This window comes from Hippocampus guttulatus, chromosome 7, assembly GCF_054856545.1.
Source record: "Hippocampus guttulatus isolate MCC_2025c chromosome 7, RoL_Hgut_1.0, whole genome shotgun sequence".
Taxonomy (NCBI): Eukaryota; Metazoa; Chordata; class Actinopteri; order Syngnathiformes; family Syngnathidae; genus Hippocampus; species Hippocampus guttulatus.
Window position 1 is genome coordinate 21,054,529 of NC_141267.1, and position 16,942 is coordinate 21,071,470.

The following is a 16,942-nucleotide window of genomic DNA, read 5'->3' on the forward strand; positions in this document are numbered from 1 at the left end:
ATATTTTCTGAGCATCATCAGAAGTATTCAATAATTGTTGCTATTGTGAGCAATCTTTGCAATGCCGCAAAGAAGGAAAGTAAGGGGGGGAATCTGCAAGTCAAAGTACCAATGTAATTTGTCTCCTTAAATACTAATAATAAACACCTAACCCATAATAGACAACAGGCACTCTGAGGTTTGTCGCCTGTCTGAGGAAGTACTGTTGTCATTTTTTTTTCTGCAGTGGAAGCAAACAAGCCGAAAGCATAATAAGCCGTGCTCAGCTTTGGTGTTGTGGGAATAATTCACCTACTGAGGGGGTGGGTGTGGGGGAAGTTACAATAACCCATTCAAGCTTCGCAGAGTACTTTGCTGTACAACAACTCCCCCGCGCTTGTTTGTTGCCGCTCACAACACGGCAAATGAGGCTCGGCGTCGACTGCAGGCACGAAAGCGCTCACTCGCAAAAGACGCAATCTGGAAGCCAGATGGATCACACAATGCGAACGGGAAGTTCTTCGCCGAGCGTTGAAATGGAAACTCTTGTACCGGCTCATGTTCAAGAGATGCAACTCGAAACTTGCATACAGTAGGAAACAAGACAATGGACGGACGGCATTTCACCCTTCCAGTTGCAAAACGCATCGCCGCGCTAACCGCCCGCTGACCCGCCTCGGTTTTACTACCAGGTCCTGACCTGGAGCTGAAGTTCGGGGGAGTGTGGGGGGGGGGGGGGGTCCTGAGAACCTGGAAGCGAGTGGATGATCAAAGCCATCCGTTCCTAAGAGTGCCATGTGTAAATGGAGGAATTACATTGAGATTTTGTGTCTGCAAAGAGATAGGTGGAAGCCATGAGTTCTATCAAAACATTCTTTGGGCGAGGCAAGAGTGGCCTCCCGAGTACGTCTAGTAAGCTATAGATTAGCCTACAAAAGAAAAGTGTTTTAGCAGGGAGCTAATATGGCTTTTTGGGCTGTTTCCCACACAAAACCTGGACTGGTGCAGCATTTTGTCTAAACCCCGAGTGGGATGGTTTACCTGGCCGGCCCCTTCGTGTGGGGGAGGCAAAAAGGCTGTTCTGGGTGGGCCGGTGGATCACTGCCTCTTGCTTGTCTGACTTAAGGCCGAGAGAACAGAAGTCTTTCACCGCGTGCCAGTTCATACAGTGGGCTTTAACGACCGGCTTCGCAGGGGCCCGCTGGTGTCTAGAGTACACACAGCAGCAGAGAAAGCCAGCAGGCTACAATGCTGCCGGCAAAGATGAGAGAGCGGTTGCGTGCCATCCTAAACCCGTCTAGTTTTCGGTTGTAGGCGCTGGGCAAAGAAATATTGAGGCACTTTTGTAAGGTGCGATTCATGAAACGATGGGAGCATTTTAACGATATATGCCAAGTATGGTAGGAGTCAATTGATGATTTAAATCAATACGACGCAAATGAGGGCGGCCAGGTGGGCCGGTGGTTAGCACGTCGACCTCACAGTACATAGATCGTGGGTTCGATTCCGGCTCCGGCATCGCTGTGTAGAGTTTGCATGTTCTCCCCGGGCCTGCGTGGGTTTTCTACGGGTACTCGGGTTTCCTCCCACATTCCAAAAAACATGCATGGCAGGCTGATTGAACATTCTAAATTGTCCCGAAGTGTGAGCGTGAACGGTTGTTCGTCTGCGTGTGCTCTGCGATTGGCTGGCAACCGGTTCAGGGTGTCCCGAAGACGGCTGGGATTGGCTCCAGCACCCCCCGCGACCCTTCTGAGGATAAAGCGGATCGGAAAATGGAGGAAAAAAAAAATGACGCAAATGTTCGAGATCGATCGAATCAAACTGTTGAACGCGGGTGGAAATAAATGGGCATGATAACCCAGTAAACTATTTAAACTTCTCATCTTACAAAGGGGCGCTATTTTAGGGCCCCATCAGATCAGATTTAATTTGGTGGATTAGCACCAAGAGACGAGTTGCACATAAGTGAACTTGTATCCAAACTAGAGAGGGCTTTGGTCCGCCAATGTCACAGTATCAGTGAACGGAGCGGGCAGTCAATACCAGCTGAATACTAAGCGCTTCCTCACTTTATTCGCCGCTTTGCAGCTGAAAGCCAGCACTGTCGGATCTTTTGTTCTTCGGAGTCATTCAGCGGCAGCCACCTGCCCCGCTCGGACCAACTTCCATTAGCGCGGCGGAAGTCAAGGAAGTGGACTCCGTAGGAATCGCTCTGTTGCTTTTCCAGTTATGGTCTGGTTCTTGACGTATCCGCCTGTCACTTCCAACTGGCCCGGTGTTGCTCCGAGTGAAGAACTTTGCTTGCGTCGGCTAGTATTTGTACACCGCTCGAGAGGGCAAACAAAGAAAGGATATTGACACAGGAATTGGCAAGGGTCCGAGGCACAAACACTGGTGTGAGAAGGCACCGACCATTTTTTTTCTTCACTTTTGTAAACAAAGCGCGAGTGTGTTTGTTCATTCCGGCCTGGACTGAGCCCAGATGTAACATGGAGCTGATAGTTCGCCTTCAAGTTCACGGTAGCTAAATAGATATATTTTGAAACCAATGAATAATCATTTTGATTAATTGTGATTTCACAATCAAAATAATCGTGAAATCGACATGCACAAAATAAGATTCATCCGGATGCAGGCACATTTTTTAAGTATATCATTCAACCACTTAATTTTTTTTTTTTGGCGCAGCCACTTGACAAAATAAAATTGAGTATATACAACACGCCAGGTTTTTTTCAGTGTAGTACAAGCCGACAGTTCTGCCGAGTGATTCCAGTGACAGAAAAATCTACCGTTGCCGGGATTAGCAAATCCACAATGGTCCAATAAATTGAAGCGGTTGTTGGCCTCTTAAACCTGAGTACTAATACGATGCCACGGAGAAGATGGATTCAGGCTGCACGGAATACACACCTGTGTTTCTCCACATCCTAGCCTGTGACTCATTAAAACAAACATTATGGCCATTTGGTTGGCCCAGGACTGGATTTGTGTTTGTGGGAGACAAATGGGCTCAAAGTGCACGTCCGGATAAATCAAGACGTGTTTAGGATGGGACGCAAACAACGGGAGTGTAATCCTCCAGTCGTGGCGGAGTGTTTGCGCAGAAGGGGCGCTAACGGCTGAGAGCCCGACCGCCTCGGCCGCGACTCTTGTCAGCGCTCTCGGCCTCCTCAAGTTCTCCATATTTAATCACACCGCATCAGCATTTCTGTTGATTGCAGGTGTCTCAAATTTGGCGGCGAAATGCTGCTGTAGACAAACACGGCAGTTTTCTTTCTAACATTTTTGTTCATGGCGTCTTGAGACTTTCTTTGTTTTTCTACTCATGATAGCCAAGCCTACCAACTTTGATGGCGCAATTGGAAATTGGCTTTGGGGGGGGCTTTCACTTTTTATAGAAGAGGTCTGAAAGGGCACATCACTCAAGGTAAACCCGAGGCAGCCGGCAGCACCGTATCAAAGATGCAGCCGGAGCCGGGAATAGCCGCAGGGGTCATGGGTCAAACAACTGAAAACGAAACTCTGGACAAATCATTATTTGGCCCCGGGGACAGGAAGAAAACACTTAACATGCCAGCAGCCAAACAGCCCGTGGTTGATCACTGCCGCTCCGCCAATCGCAACAAAGGGGGAGAGGTCAAAAGTCTTCCTCATAAGCCAAGCAGGTACGACAAGGAGATAGGGTGTCCAGCAGCTGGCAAAATAGTCACAGGGGAAAACATCACTGGAGAAGTGGCGTCGGTTTACGACGGAGTTTGGTTTCCATGGCCGCAGCATAAACCCAATTGGACGCAAGTCAGAACGTGTTGCAGTCTATCTAGTGCTGACCTACTGCCTATTTAAGAGCCCAATTGAAAGGATTTTATTGAGCCCATTTTGAAGGAGAAGAAAAAGGTTTGCCAGTGTTTTGGGGGTTTTTTTTGCTTGATTTGTGTTTTGTTTTGTTTTGTTTTTTGCCCAATTTTGGTCAAGCTTGTAATTTTAGTGCTGTATTTTTATTCTATTTTTGGCCAGTTTTTGGGGGACAGCTTTTTTCCCCCCCTAATTTTTATCTGAATTTGTTAGTTGGTTATTATTTTTTTTATAGATTTATTTAGCATGCAGATTTTTGTCCAATTTCCTTTTTTTTTTTTTTTTTGTAACGTTTGCCTCATGCCGGTTGGTCAACTACATCACTGAGCAGTATAAACGACCAGTACATTTGCTTTTTTTATTATTATTATTTTTAAATCCTTGAATAATTTTTTTGATGCCAATAAATAAATATAGTAAAAATGAGTGTACAGAAGTCTTCACAGGTTTTCAGCAATTATAAGGTATAACATATACATATTTAGAAACCAATCTATTAACTTATTTAACAGGGTCTGAAATCATAGTTGGGATCACGCTTTGTGGTATAGTTACTGTTAAAAGCCTTCCTATAGGCAAATATAAACATTGTTAGGGGGTGACCACCGACTGAAAAAAAAAAGAAAAAAAATCTCAACCTTACTTGGAGCACAAAACCAAAGCTTCCTTTGCAGAAATGACAACTTTCCTAAGTATTCCCCCCACCCCCAGCCCCCCTTCTGCTGGACGACAGTAATGCTTTTGCGGAGGCCTACAGGTGCGATAGGAATGTGGTGAGTGGGCTAATGACTGCTCCCATTACCATAGTCACGCTGACAGACTTTCAAGAGATGAGACAAAGGGAAACGGGGGAGGGGGAAAGTAACGGCGGTGGGGGGTGGACTGACGCCATAGGACATTGGTAAATATGTTTGGTCGGTGGACCACCCAGAGCTAAACCACCGCTTGTAACAACGCTTCACAACATCTTTGTTAAAAGTCATCACCACTAGACGTGCGGGAAAATGACAGTCAAAGGGTTTGTAGTGAAGGTGAACAGGCTTGCGAGGAGACAAAAAAAAAAAAAAAAAAAAAAAAGGGAAGAAAAGACTCTGCCCAAAGGCTTCCAGGTGCAGATGCAAGTCCCAGCATGCTGGCCTGTCTACACGAGAGCGAAGCTTATCGTGACTCAATGAAAGACCCCTAGCATCTTTTCAAATGGCGTTTACTCATTGGGCAAAAGAGCGATGTCGCTTCTTTTAACCAAACACAATGCACGCACAACACAAATCATCACCAGCTCGTCGTTGTACAGAAGACGGATGTGCGCTACAAGAGTAGACACGTTTATGGGGGTGTGGGAAGCAGGGGGAGTGGGGAGTAGGGGAGGGGGGGTGGGGGGAATGACCTGCAACTACTCATGGAATTCCTCAGAGACGCTCACGCTAACGTACACCATCTCTCTCAGTCTGAGGGGGAAAAAAAAGGTTAAGATGAGACAGAACAAAACAAGTCAAGTCCTTCCGAGTTGTGTTTGGGCTGGCCAGCCTTGAAGGGGGACACAAAAAAAAAAAAAAAGACAAAAGGGAACTACAAAGTCCACACCGGGGGAGTAGTGTTACCCTCCACCAGGGAGGAATCACATGGTTTGCTCTTTTGAACCTCTCCTTGGGAATTACGTAAAGCCTTGACATAGCGAGGATGGTAATTACCCGCAGGATAAGCAGCCGCTTGCCCGCTCACTCACTGGTCGCATGTTTTCCAAAACATGGGACGGGATTTGAAGCGGTGACGAATGAGCTCGGCTCCGCGTATGACGGACGGCCAACTCGGCCAGATCGTGTTCGGAGGTTTTCGACATCTGTGCATTTATTTTCAGCATTTTATGAGTTCTTCGCAAAGGCAAAAAATTTCAATTGCATGAATGCGGTTGAGTCCGCGTAATCGCCAACCCAACAGGCCAATTTTACTCCTGTAAAAGGGATGACTGGTAACAGGTACGGTGCAGTGTGCGATGGGGAAAGTTCACTTCAGGTCACTCTGGCAGAGTTTGTGATCTTAAACCCTGGCCTGGCCTGTGTTTCCAATACAAGTTGCATAGGCGGGCCGGCGATAGCTCCATGAGCTCCAATAACTAACGTTACATCATACCAAAACGATCCCTCTCGCCCATTGTTATTATTCGTAAAGTGACATAGTTGGCCTTTACGCAGGTCCTCATTTTTGGCATCTTTTTTTTTCAGCTAAGGTCTTAGGTTTTAGATTTTCAGACTGTTTTGATGAATCGGTTCGCTGTAATAATGCTTTGGTGAAGAAAGAAGCTGTTAGCCATGAAGGCAAGTTTGATACAGACTTATTTCTGCTTATGACTGTAGACCAGGGATGTCAAACTCATTTTTGTCGCGGGCCACTTTGGAGTGACGTCTTCCCTCGGAGGACCGTGATGACAAAAACTGAATTAACGTTTCATCATCATATCGTATTCTTACTTGGACACACACACAAAAAAATAAATCAATAAATGATGGCTTACAAGTTTTGAAATCAGTCAACTATTTGTTGTTTGTTCAATTATTGCTCAACTGAGTGTAAACAGGGTCGCAAAATTCTTACAAAATCTCAACATTATTTATTAAGCATGACAATTTGGCATTTCGGTACAGATTTTAGCAAGCATCATGGAAGCTGTCACCCACGATTTGCTTTAGGGGGCCACGTGGCGGGCCGAATCTGGACCCCGGGCCTCGAGTTTGACACAGGTGCCGTAGACTGACTAGTTAGCCCATTGTTTCATTGAGTGCATCACTCATGGCTCTACGATCTTTGAAAAACATTTTGGGAACATGAAATTACCACAGTCTGTTGCTTTTTGAATGCCGTTTTTTTGTTTCCTGACGAGTAGTGATTTTGGAGATGCGCGGATTCAAGTGTTTCACTCTCCAGCTCGACTAAACGGTGGGTGTAAACAGGGGGACGCCTGGAGAAACAAGAGTTCCGTGTGATCAGGAATGGCAGCCCAAAAGCATTTTGGGGAAAACATCCCAGCGATGGAAAGCTTTCATGGGCATGATTGCCATCTTTGAGGTGCAGTGTGACTGCGTAATGACGGGCTTGTGTCACCCTGGCGGAGGTCAGCCAGCCGGCCACGAGGAGAGGCTTCGACAACAGCGTGACGTCATCAAAGCGGGCCGGCGTGACTCATCGACCTCAGATGAGGGAGGCGTGCAGGAATTTTAATGACAACCTCCGCATAAGAAAAACACAAACATTCTTTTTTGCCGAGGGTATAAATCTACGAGTGAATTACAAAAAATAACAGGGAAACAAAATCCGCCGCCCGGCGTCCCGTTTGTTTGATGTGCGTGTGAGAGGCCTTGAAAAAGAAAAACAAACTGTTAAAGGCTTTCATTACATGACACAGAGGCCTGATGACGTCCCTCGGACAAAATATTTCCCTGTTTCTCATCAACAAAACGGAGAGCGGGGCAAAGAGCAGCCGTAACCGAAGGGCAACAAATGAATTAAGAGGCTCCACGTGTTCACATCAAGAAGGCTGTGGAAAAGTAACAGCAACCCTCTGCCACGGGTCAAGTCAACTTTTTTTGGGGTTCTGTTTTTGTTTTAACGACGACAGAAACACAAGAAGGTCATCCATCACTTTGACAGAGTAGAACAACTCTCGCAGCTGCGCCCAATGCCGTGAACGTCTGCAGCCGGAACACCCATGATCACGATCGGTCTACGATTGGGGATTTATGATTGCCACTGTGTCAAGGAGAAACAAGTCTGAAACTGTTCATTATTCTTCGATAAAATTTCTGTTGTTTTTTTTTTTTTATATCAATCAATTTTGTCTGGTCCAGTTTGACACATTTATAAACTAATTGGGTAAATCAATCGAGTGATATCAAAGTTAGGCCCTATCGCCCAACACGACCTTGACACGGGCAACACAGCACACCGCACACCAAATGATGATCTCAACCATCAATTGCGAGCGTCCTTCAACAAACCTTAACTGTGCAATTCGGCACAACTCTGCGTTGACCGCACACATATAAACATTTGCCATCAGAAGGATCAAAACTTATAATCGTCGACGCGAATCGTTTTTTTTTTTTAACCCGAGGAATAATCACTCAACACATCCCGCACCGCAGGATAATCGCTTCGTATAATCTTTTAGAGACATCTTTTTTATTTTCGATTTTTTTATTGCTGTGACTGCTTTTATGTCAAACATTGGCAGCTTATGACTGAAGACCTTACAATTTAGTAGGCCTCTTGCCTTACTAGTTGTCGCTTGATCTGTACCACCTTTAATTGAGGCAAAGTCGTTATCGTCGTCCATAATATTCAGCCGGTGGGAATGAGGAACCTCTTTGTGGTTTATAAAAGCCAAGCGGCAAACTTGTTGTTTCCACTCCACTGACCGTAATGATTAAGTGAAGACATCCCAGGCAAATCTCCCACGTTAAACCTTCCCCTCCGTCGCTCTTTGGCTCCAACCCACGACTACAATAAACTCGGATCTCTGACTCCCAGTCAGCAACCAACGGCTTGGTGCATTGCTTGGCCCGCCATCTGTTCTCAATACACGTTGGCAAAAGACAAAAAAAAAACATGGTTATACAAGGTAAATGAGGGCAAGGGGAAGTCAAAACATCCATGTTACCAAGCAGCATGGGATGTGAATCATCAAACTGAAGGTTTGCAGCAGACCACCCCCTAGCCCTCGCTCCCCCGCACCCCCCACTACACTAACTCAAAGCAAATGCCAGAAAAGAGTGTCAAACAACTGCCACAGCCCTGGACATAGTGTTAAGAGGAGTGGGGGCGCGGAGCTGATTTTGCACTAAACAGTTGTCCCTTTTGGTCGCGACGTCATTACTTAACACAACCATCGCCTTCTGTTACCGGTCATTCCGCTCGGTGTCGGCTAAGCGGTGAGATCAGAAGGGGGCCCGAGACAAAACCCTGTTGTGCATCTGTCAGGCAGCTCAGACAAAAATCTGAGGTGGGGCTGGACATCCAAAACGGGCTGCTTCCAGGCGGGCATTGTTGGCCATCCGACAATGAAGAAATGAAGCGAAAGGTGTCGAGCAGGGGTTACTCAAGCGCGCTCAAGACCCCGTGGAGCACCGGCCCGTGGGGTGAAATCAGAGCGGCCAATCGGCTTCGGCTTTGATCCACGGCCTTTCATGTCACCAAGACCTTCCACCTGCACCGCCAGTCTTTTGTCCGACATTAGCGGAACGCCTCGCGACGGCCGAGCAGACACAGAAGAAACTATTTTCGCAAGGCGTGACGACTGGCCAAGAAGGACAATAGGAAACATCTGCAGAAGCGCACACGCGGTGAAGTGGTATTATAACGCAGCAGCAAGCAGTCTTACTGCCATGATACCGTCTCACTGGTACGGGATGATTTCATGCCACATCTGAAGTCAAGGTCAGGTTTCACCCGAGCCGAACCACCCTGTGGCGAACTGAATGCAACTTTCGTGTTGCCAATCTCACAGTCATTGTTAACGCACCCTGACTTGACTCGAATCGTGGTATGTATTGTATTGTACGACAGAAGATAAACTTCCCTACAAAAAAAATTAATTAATGCTGTTTATTAGTGAACTTGTCGCGCTTGTATGGAAAGCTGAACAATGGCCTTGACAATTCATCAAGCAAACAACATCATCATCAGACAAATCACACCATCGTTTGTTTGAAGCGGACCAAGACGTGTCAAATGTCAACACGCCCTGGAAGCGTAAGAGATGTCCACAGAGACCGGGCTGTACAGAGCCAAGGGAAATTCCCAAAAGCCCAAACAAGCTTTGAAAGGAGCACGAATGAATAGAGCGATACTGTAGCCAGCCCAGTAGCAATTTACAGGAGGGCCTCTGATCTCGGACCGGGGCGATCCATTATCAGCCTGTTGACATTCTGATGATTTTACATCTTTTCATCAACCCTATCCTCCCCTTTTTTTGTGCGCAGGTCAAAGCTACTCACAACAAGGGGCCCTTCAAATATTTTGACTTTTTGGGGGGCGGGGGGGTCTCATAGAATGGTAAAACACCAAATAGGTTTACAAATAGATTAAGGTGTTAGCATAAGTTATCAGTTGATTTACAAGGTACACAACACAAAAATGTACGGTACTCATAAATGTACAAATGTTTCCCGGGGGCAGTTTAACTAACTACTGCTTTCATGAACGGTATTTAAATAGATGAAGGGCATGAGAAAATTCTCCTAAAACACATTTGGTTTCTTGGGCGACAATGTTTATAAAAATCAACCGACTTTCTGTCTGCTAAACATCACCAAAAGTGCCACCGAGACTTGAGGCGGTTATAATACTCACGCCCCTTTGGTCTGTTAAATTGGGGAAGCGATCAAACGTCGACAATTTCGCTTTGAATTCAATAATGGCGTGACGACCGAGAACAATGAACGACTAACACATTGTCACTTTAGGATATACGTGGACTTATTTTGCACGCCTTCCAGATATAAAACAGCTCCTCTGTGTCTTACCACATCTGTGAAATGCCATCGTCCAAATACTCCAATGCCAAAAGCCAAAGCCAACCTCCGTTAGGTCGGACAACCACAGAAACTCTGCGAAAAGTCCACTTTTTTTTTTTTCACGGCTTGTGCAAATCTACCGCCACTTCAGCATCTCTCGTGAGATTTGAACAAATCTCACAAGTCTTCAGTTTCTCGCAAGACGACGACATCTAGCGAGACTGTCAAATCTCAACACCGACTTCTGCAAATCAAATGTTTGTTGATTGAGGTGAAGGAGCGGGGGAAAAAAAAAAAGTAAACTCTCATCTGGTTGAGTAATTCTGCACACAGGCTCCAGGAATGTTCCAGTTTCACCAAGTGAGCTTTACAAGTGGAGATAACACCGAGCGGCCTTTCGGGTCCCACCCTGAATTGCTCAAGTTCATTGACAAACGGCACCGTTGAATGGACCCTCAATCGCTCAAGACAGGGAGGAGGAAATAAAAAAATGTCAACGCGAGAAATCTCATTATCGGAAAACCGTCGGCTGGTGCAGAAAGCAGTAAACCTCGTGTGTTAAATTATTAACTGGTCTCAATCACGTCCGCGAGTCAACCGGCTGCTTTCCATTTCACTCTGATCGCAGTTAATCCGCGGCGAAGATTAGCGGCGCTAATGCAACGTGCCGCTTTCAATCCGCGCAGATTTGCGCTGTATTGTTTCTGCTCGGGGGTGGGCGGCACGGTGGGACGTGTGGTTTGCGCTTCTGCCTCCCAAGTTCTGCTGTTGGGGTTCGCAAATCGGTGCCAGGCTTCCTGTGTGGCGTTTGCATGTTCTCACCGCGCTTGCGTGGGTTTTCTCCGGGTATTCCCGCGTCATCTCGCATTACAAAAACAAGCATGAAAGCTTGAATGAAGTCGATCTCAAGCCGCTCTCTGCTTTAATCCAGACCACTGAACATTTACATGATCAACAGTCCTGTAATATTTGCTGCATTAAGTTGGCGCCCCCCCCCCAGAAAATTAACTAAAACGTGGGTATTTATTCTTTCTTACCATTAAATCATTGATCACTAATATATAAATGCTGTACAGTGAATCGCCACATATTTGCAATTCACAAATTCATCTATTCTTTTCCAAAATTATTTGCGAAAGGAGGACTTATTCTCTGTCATATTTTTGCCTTAAGTATCGGTGGTTGGTGTCGGCAGCCTTCATGCGTCCCCGATACCTTCAAATAAAACGGGTATCCGCCCAATACCGATAACTGGTATCAAACTAAATCTAAATTATTACCCTCAATTCTCATTGAACGTCCATAGAGTCCAAAGGAAATTTACCAATTTAGAATATTTCCAAAACTTTCTGGATTCAGTATTTCAAAAAAAATTGGCAAAAACCTTCCCAAATTTTGCTGATTTTTGCCAATTTTAAAAGAGCTAAAATCGTCCGGGACCGAGTAAAGACTTGAGGGAGTAGACTCACCCGGACTAGAGTGCTCTTCGCCTGGGCCCGCTGCGGTTGGGCTCCAGGGGCTCCAGGGGCGCCCTGATCACCGCGGTTCCCGCCGGCGTGCGTCCGTGCCACCGCCCCGGCGGTGCCGTTGGCGGCCGCGGGCGCAGCCCTGCGTGGCCTCTGCTTGATCCCGTCTAGGAGGCGCACCAGCAAGATGTTGCTGGGCAGCTCGTCCACGGCGCACTCCACCAGCGTGCGGCACTCCGGGCAGCGCAGCTCGCCGCGGGAACCCACGATGCCCTGCAGGCAGCGTCGGCAGAAGGTGTGCTGACAGGGCAGAACCTTAGCCGAAGCGTCCAGACGCTCCAGGCACACGGGGCACTCCAGCAGGTCCAACAGCACCGACTCGTCCATGGTTGCGAGTGCTTCGCTTTGGTCGCTTCAGCAGAGAAACATGTCGCTCACTCCACTCGCATCACGTCACTTCCATCCCTCGGTTACAGCCATGGCCTGTGCATGAGCTGCAAAAGAGGGTCAATACGTGCAGATTAATCAACAGTACCGAAAACCAGGTCACGGCATCCGTGCATAACAACCACATATGACTGATGTACTGTAAACTGACGCAATAACCGCCGATGACATATTCGTACTGAATGATTTTGAAAAATCATCTACCTAAATTAAGATTTCCCCCCCAGCTCAATTAAGTGACTGCAATTTAATATACAATTTTTTTCCCGATCATATTTTCCCAAGGAAAAATTCATCTCATAAAATCAACATATTAGCAGTTTACTCTTTATGACCCTTCAAAAAAATTTAACATGCTACTTTTAAATTTCCTGAATAATAATATATTTTTTAAAATTCCATGATAATGCATGCCAGACCCTGGAAATGTAATTAATACAGTAATTGCATTTTTATTATTCCCTATAGGAAATATTGTTCATCAACAACAACTGGGAATGTTCTCGGTGGCCCCACATGATTGATGAATCTGTTTTAAAGAAGAAAAAACATCCCGAATTACTCTTTAACTAATCTCACTCATGCATGAATTATATGGATGATTTCAGTCCCACAAAAGTGGAAAAACAGCACCTCTAACCTCAACCGTAGCCTGATTAGAGTAACTCATAGGTGCTTAAAGTTCACGTTTAATCTAATTAATCTAATCTAGAAGCACCTGCGACCTGCAATCCCACTTGTTCTCTGATGTGACAGGATATGTTGCCCTTGAAATAAATATTTTTTTTAATCTACTTGAACAATTTAGGTGCTGTAAACAGAGGGATGGATTCAGTTATTTTATATTGTCAAGCACTGGTCCTCAAATTGCGGCACAGGACCCCTGGGGATCCACAAATAAGTTATGTTGTGACATTTAAAAAGGTCTTACAATGGACATTAAAAAAAAAAAATCGACACAGCCTTGGTCAAACGCAAGGACTCTGCGATAAAAATGAGGCAAAATAAACATGGGGTTAATCAGAGGCACTGCAACTTCAAGTGCTTCCGCATTCATATGCAATTTGGAGAGAAATGGGGGTTTTTTTTCTGGCATTGCTCTAATAGCGCTTATGAATTCAGCCACAGAGTGCAGGCACTTGATGTGATTGGCTGTGTCATGCTAGGATGGAACTAACTACTGTACTAAGACCAATGCAATGTGACATCACCAGAGGATATTTCAGCTCGCATCTCATCTCCCCAACAAGTTCACTGCATGTCCTGGGCAATAGTATGGAACTACACACAACAAGGTGGGAGGGGAAAGTCTAGCAATATTAATTACTCTTTTTAAGTCATCATATGTCACATTGCAAATGTATTTCCTCTATATGTCATCAACGTATATTTTCAAATGGTCCCAAATGTAGCTTCTGTGTGTTTTTAACATTCTTGGCCAAGAAAGATAACTCAGATTCTTCAACAAAATGGGCTTCTTAACACAATACTGTATTTGTAAAGTACCTGATTAACTTATTCACTACTGTGGATCTTAATATTCGTTAACCAGAATATTACTGCCTCCAACGAATATATCCTTTTCAACATGTTGAAGAGGATTTTGCCCAGCTTGTCTGTGAAATTCAGGTGTGTAAACCACAGTAATAACTTACAGAGCCCAGTCGATGGCAGTGTTGCATCCTTTTGGATTTGAGATCAACACCGCTCTTTTACACATCACATTTGGTCAGAAAGCAAATTTTGGGGTAAAACAAAACCTACAGCATACAGTAACACAACATACAAAAACACAATATTGTTAACCTAACAGCATGATTTCCCAAGTCATTTTAATTCACCGTCACAATTAAACATCAATTTTTTTTAAAATTACAAATGTACCTGCTAAAATTTGTCTTTCTAGATTCTCAGCCATCCAAGTTATGGTAATCAGCAGTGATTGAATCGAGGCAACCGGACCCTTTTTCTTTGTCGTTGTGTTGTTTTCTTTTTGTTTAGGGGTTTTTTTTTCGAAAACGGTCCACCTGACTTGGGCAACATTGCTATTAGTAAGGTAAAACTACATGCAAGTAGTTGCAGGCAGCTAGCAGGAACTTAGTGGCAAGTTTAACACCACTCGAAATGGTCCCCGAAAGGGGGAATCGGACAGAAATCGCAAACAATTCAACCCGATTAGCACACTTACCTCTTCGACTACCTCTTGTGTTCTTTATCACCCAGTTATGGCTAGCGTTACTAGTTTGCAAGCTTCCCCCTACTATTACTACTAGTAGTAGTAGTAGTAGTAGTTCCCCTCTTCCTCTTAAAAAAAAATCGAAAAATGTGTTCAACTATGTCTCCCGGACGTTTTAATCTGTTGTCTGGCGCGTCCACGTTGAGGTTGTAGCGGTTTTAGAAGTTAAACGAAGAGGAGGAGATGCGAGCAAAGACAAGTCGGAGCGCGTCCACCGAGCGCCATGCTAGTCGCTTGTCGTGTTCTGTCCTGTTCTGTTCTGTTGAACCTGCAAACACACTGGGAAGGGAGGGAGTGTGTGGCATTCAAAGATAATGGGAATTTTAACATCTTACCACAATGCATCAATAAGAGGATTTCGGAAAAGTGAAGCGTCTCTGACCAAAAGGCTTTTAACATGGCTCACAATTAGCATTCATTTTTAAAATCAACGTTCAATACACGATCGTGCTTTTTTATTGGTCCTATCATGCACTCCATACAGGAGTGTGCTGATTTCCGAGGTACACGGGAAGCAGGCGTCCGAGCTTTTTGTCGAAAGGGCGTGAGCTAAATCAGTCGCCATGTGTCAACTTGTTTTTAATTCCATTTAATCGCTCAAAAATGCATATGCTAATATTTATACTCTAAATAGTATCTATCCTCTTGCTCTAGAAACTGTGCCAGGGGAGGAGCGAACTCGTGTTGTATGTGATTTGGCAGAAATTAAAATGAAATTTATGTTTTATTCCAATCTGTTAGTTTTTCTATAAAATGCCTGGAAAAAATGTCCGGATTTGTTTTCCATGTGAAATGAGGACATACTTCCTTTTTTTGTTCTCAAACTAAGTGTTTCAACTTGCACAGTTAGTGTCGCTGCTTGTATTTTATTTTCATGAAAGCTCAGGTGCGTACAAAAAAGAGTGGCATCGACGGGGTGACGAACCCCATAGCATTGATTTACTCTGCTTTCTCTTCTTCTTGTATCACACTGCGTGTGTTCCAGCGGAGCTCGGTGCTGCAAGGCATTTTGTGGCAAAATGTGGTACTACATAGACTTGCTTGTACTGTATACAGTACAGTACTGTAAAAATCCATGACAATTATTTTATCCTAGGCTAATATTATGTTTATTGTTTCAGTGCACTATCCAAAACACATTTTACTATGACATATAACGTTTAAGACAAAAACAACCATAACAGCAAAACAAAGTCCTATTGGCCGAGATTATCCTGGCCCTTGTTCCTTACTCTTTATGAAATTACAACCCTGTTTATCTACTTTCTGGATGTGTTTCTAAACTGTAAAACTTTATCACTACTTGATTTATTTCCCCTTCAAGAAAAATAGAAAAAAACGTTTTTTTTAAGCGTGAGCATTGAGTGTGATTGCCTGCTAAAGTGTCAAAACTCCAGTGGGGTCATACAGCACACGCCAGACAATCAACATTGATTTGGATCCCATTTGGGAGATATTGCACAAGAGGGAGGAGGGACGGAGATGCAATAAAGCGACAGATTTATAAGGAGGTGGCGCTCCTTTGTCACATGTGATCTCATGGGAGCTGGCAACTCGCCCTGCTCCCCAGCTCATATTTCCACACTCCATTCCCCCTTTCGTACCTCCGCTCAGACAATGCCCCCTACCTACATGTTGTTTTTTGCCTGCTTGACCTCCACACTGACACTGACATGTACGGAAAGCCATTTGTGCATTTATTCACCATCCTTTAGCGGTGCACTAGTACTTTAACTCCCCGAAAGATAAGAGAAGATAGTATAGAAGACAAGTAGAGCGACTGTATCTTACAGTACTAGTAATGATTTTCACTACGGTGTAAAGGTCTTTGATCATTTATTTGACATTGTTGATTTCCAGCATAAGGTCTATGTCAGGAGTCAGCAGCCTCTTTGAAGCTGAGAGCTGCTGTACTTCGTCAGTACCGATTAGTGTGATGTGCTACCAGTTTGATACGGACTTCCAAAATAACACATTTGCTCAAATGACCTGAAATAATGTTATTCTTATGGATCCAAAAGGGACTCATTCAATGCTGAGTTATTTAAGGCCAGCGAATTGAGCGGGTTGAGGACAGCGATGTGCAGTGAGGTTCATGACTGATGAGGCATTACCCCTCTGGAATTTGATATAAAAATATGAACCCAAAAAAAGGAGACAGAAAGGCAAACAGAAAAGTCTCTTGTGTGAGTGCTCGCACCAGCCTCACGAGTTGGCAATTAACATGTGGGTGGTCATTGGAGGCTCAACGTTCGATCCCTCTTCACTTCTTGCCCACGCATTTGAACAAGAAATGCAGATTCAGTTATTTTATCGATGAAATTCCTGCTGGATTGAAATGAAAATCAATGTAAGGATCTGTAACAGAACATTATAAGTTTGTTTTTCCTTTATTTTTTCTTTTCTTTTCTTATCTGCACACGTAGAGGATTGCCAGAAGGTGGTGG

At 44.8% G+C, this 16,942-nt stretch overlaps 1 protein-coding gene across 1 annotated transcript in view; it reads right to left on the reverse strand.

Moving 5' to 3' along the window:
* Positions 1-14,736, reverse strand: part of sh3rf1 (SH3 domain containing ring finger 1) — a 32,424-nt gene extending 17,688 nt beyond the window's left edge. Inside the window, exons 1-2 of the mRNA XM_086114936.1 lie at positions 14,448-14,736; positions 11,816-12,306 (exon numbers count right to left, since the gene is read on the reverse strand). Coding sequence (XP_085971062.1) covers positions 11,816-12,199 — 384 coding nt within the window. The 5' untranslated portion in view covers positions 12,200-12,306; positions 14,448-14,736. The remainder of the gene's footprint in view (positions 1-11,815; positions 12,307-14,447) is intronic.
* Positions 14,737-16,942: the final 2,206 nt, after the last annotated feature.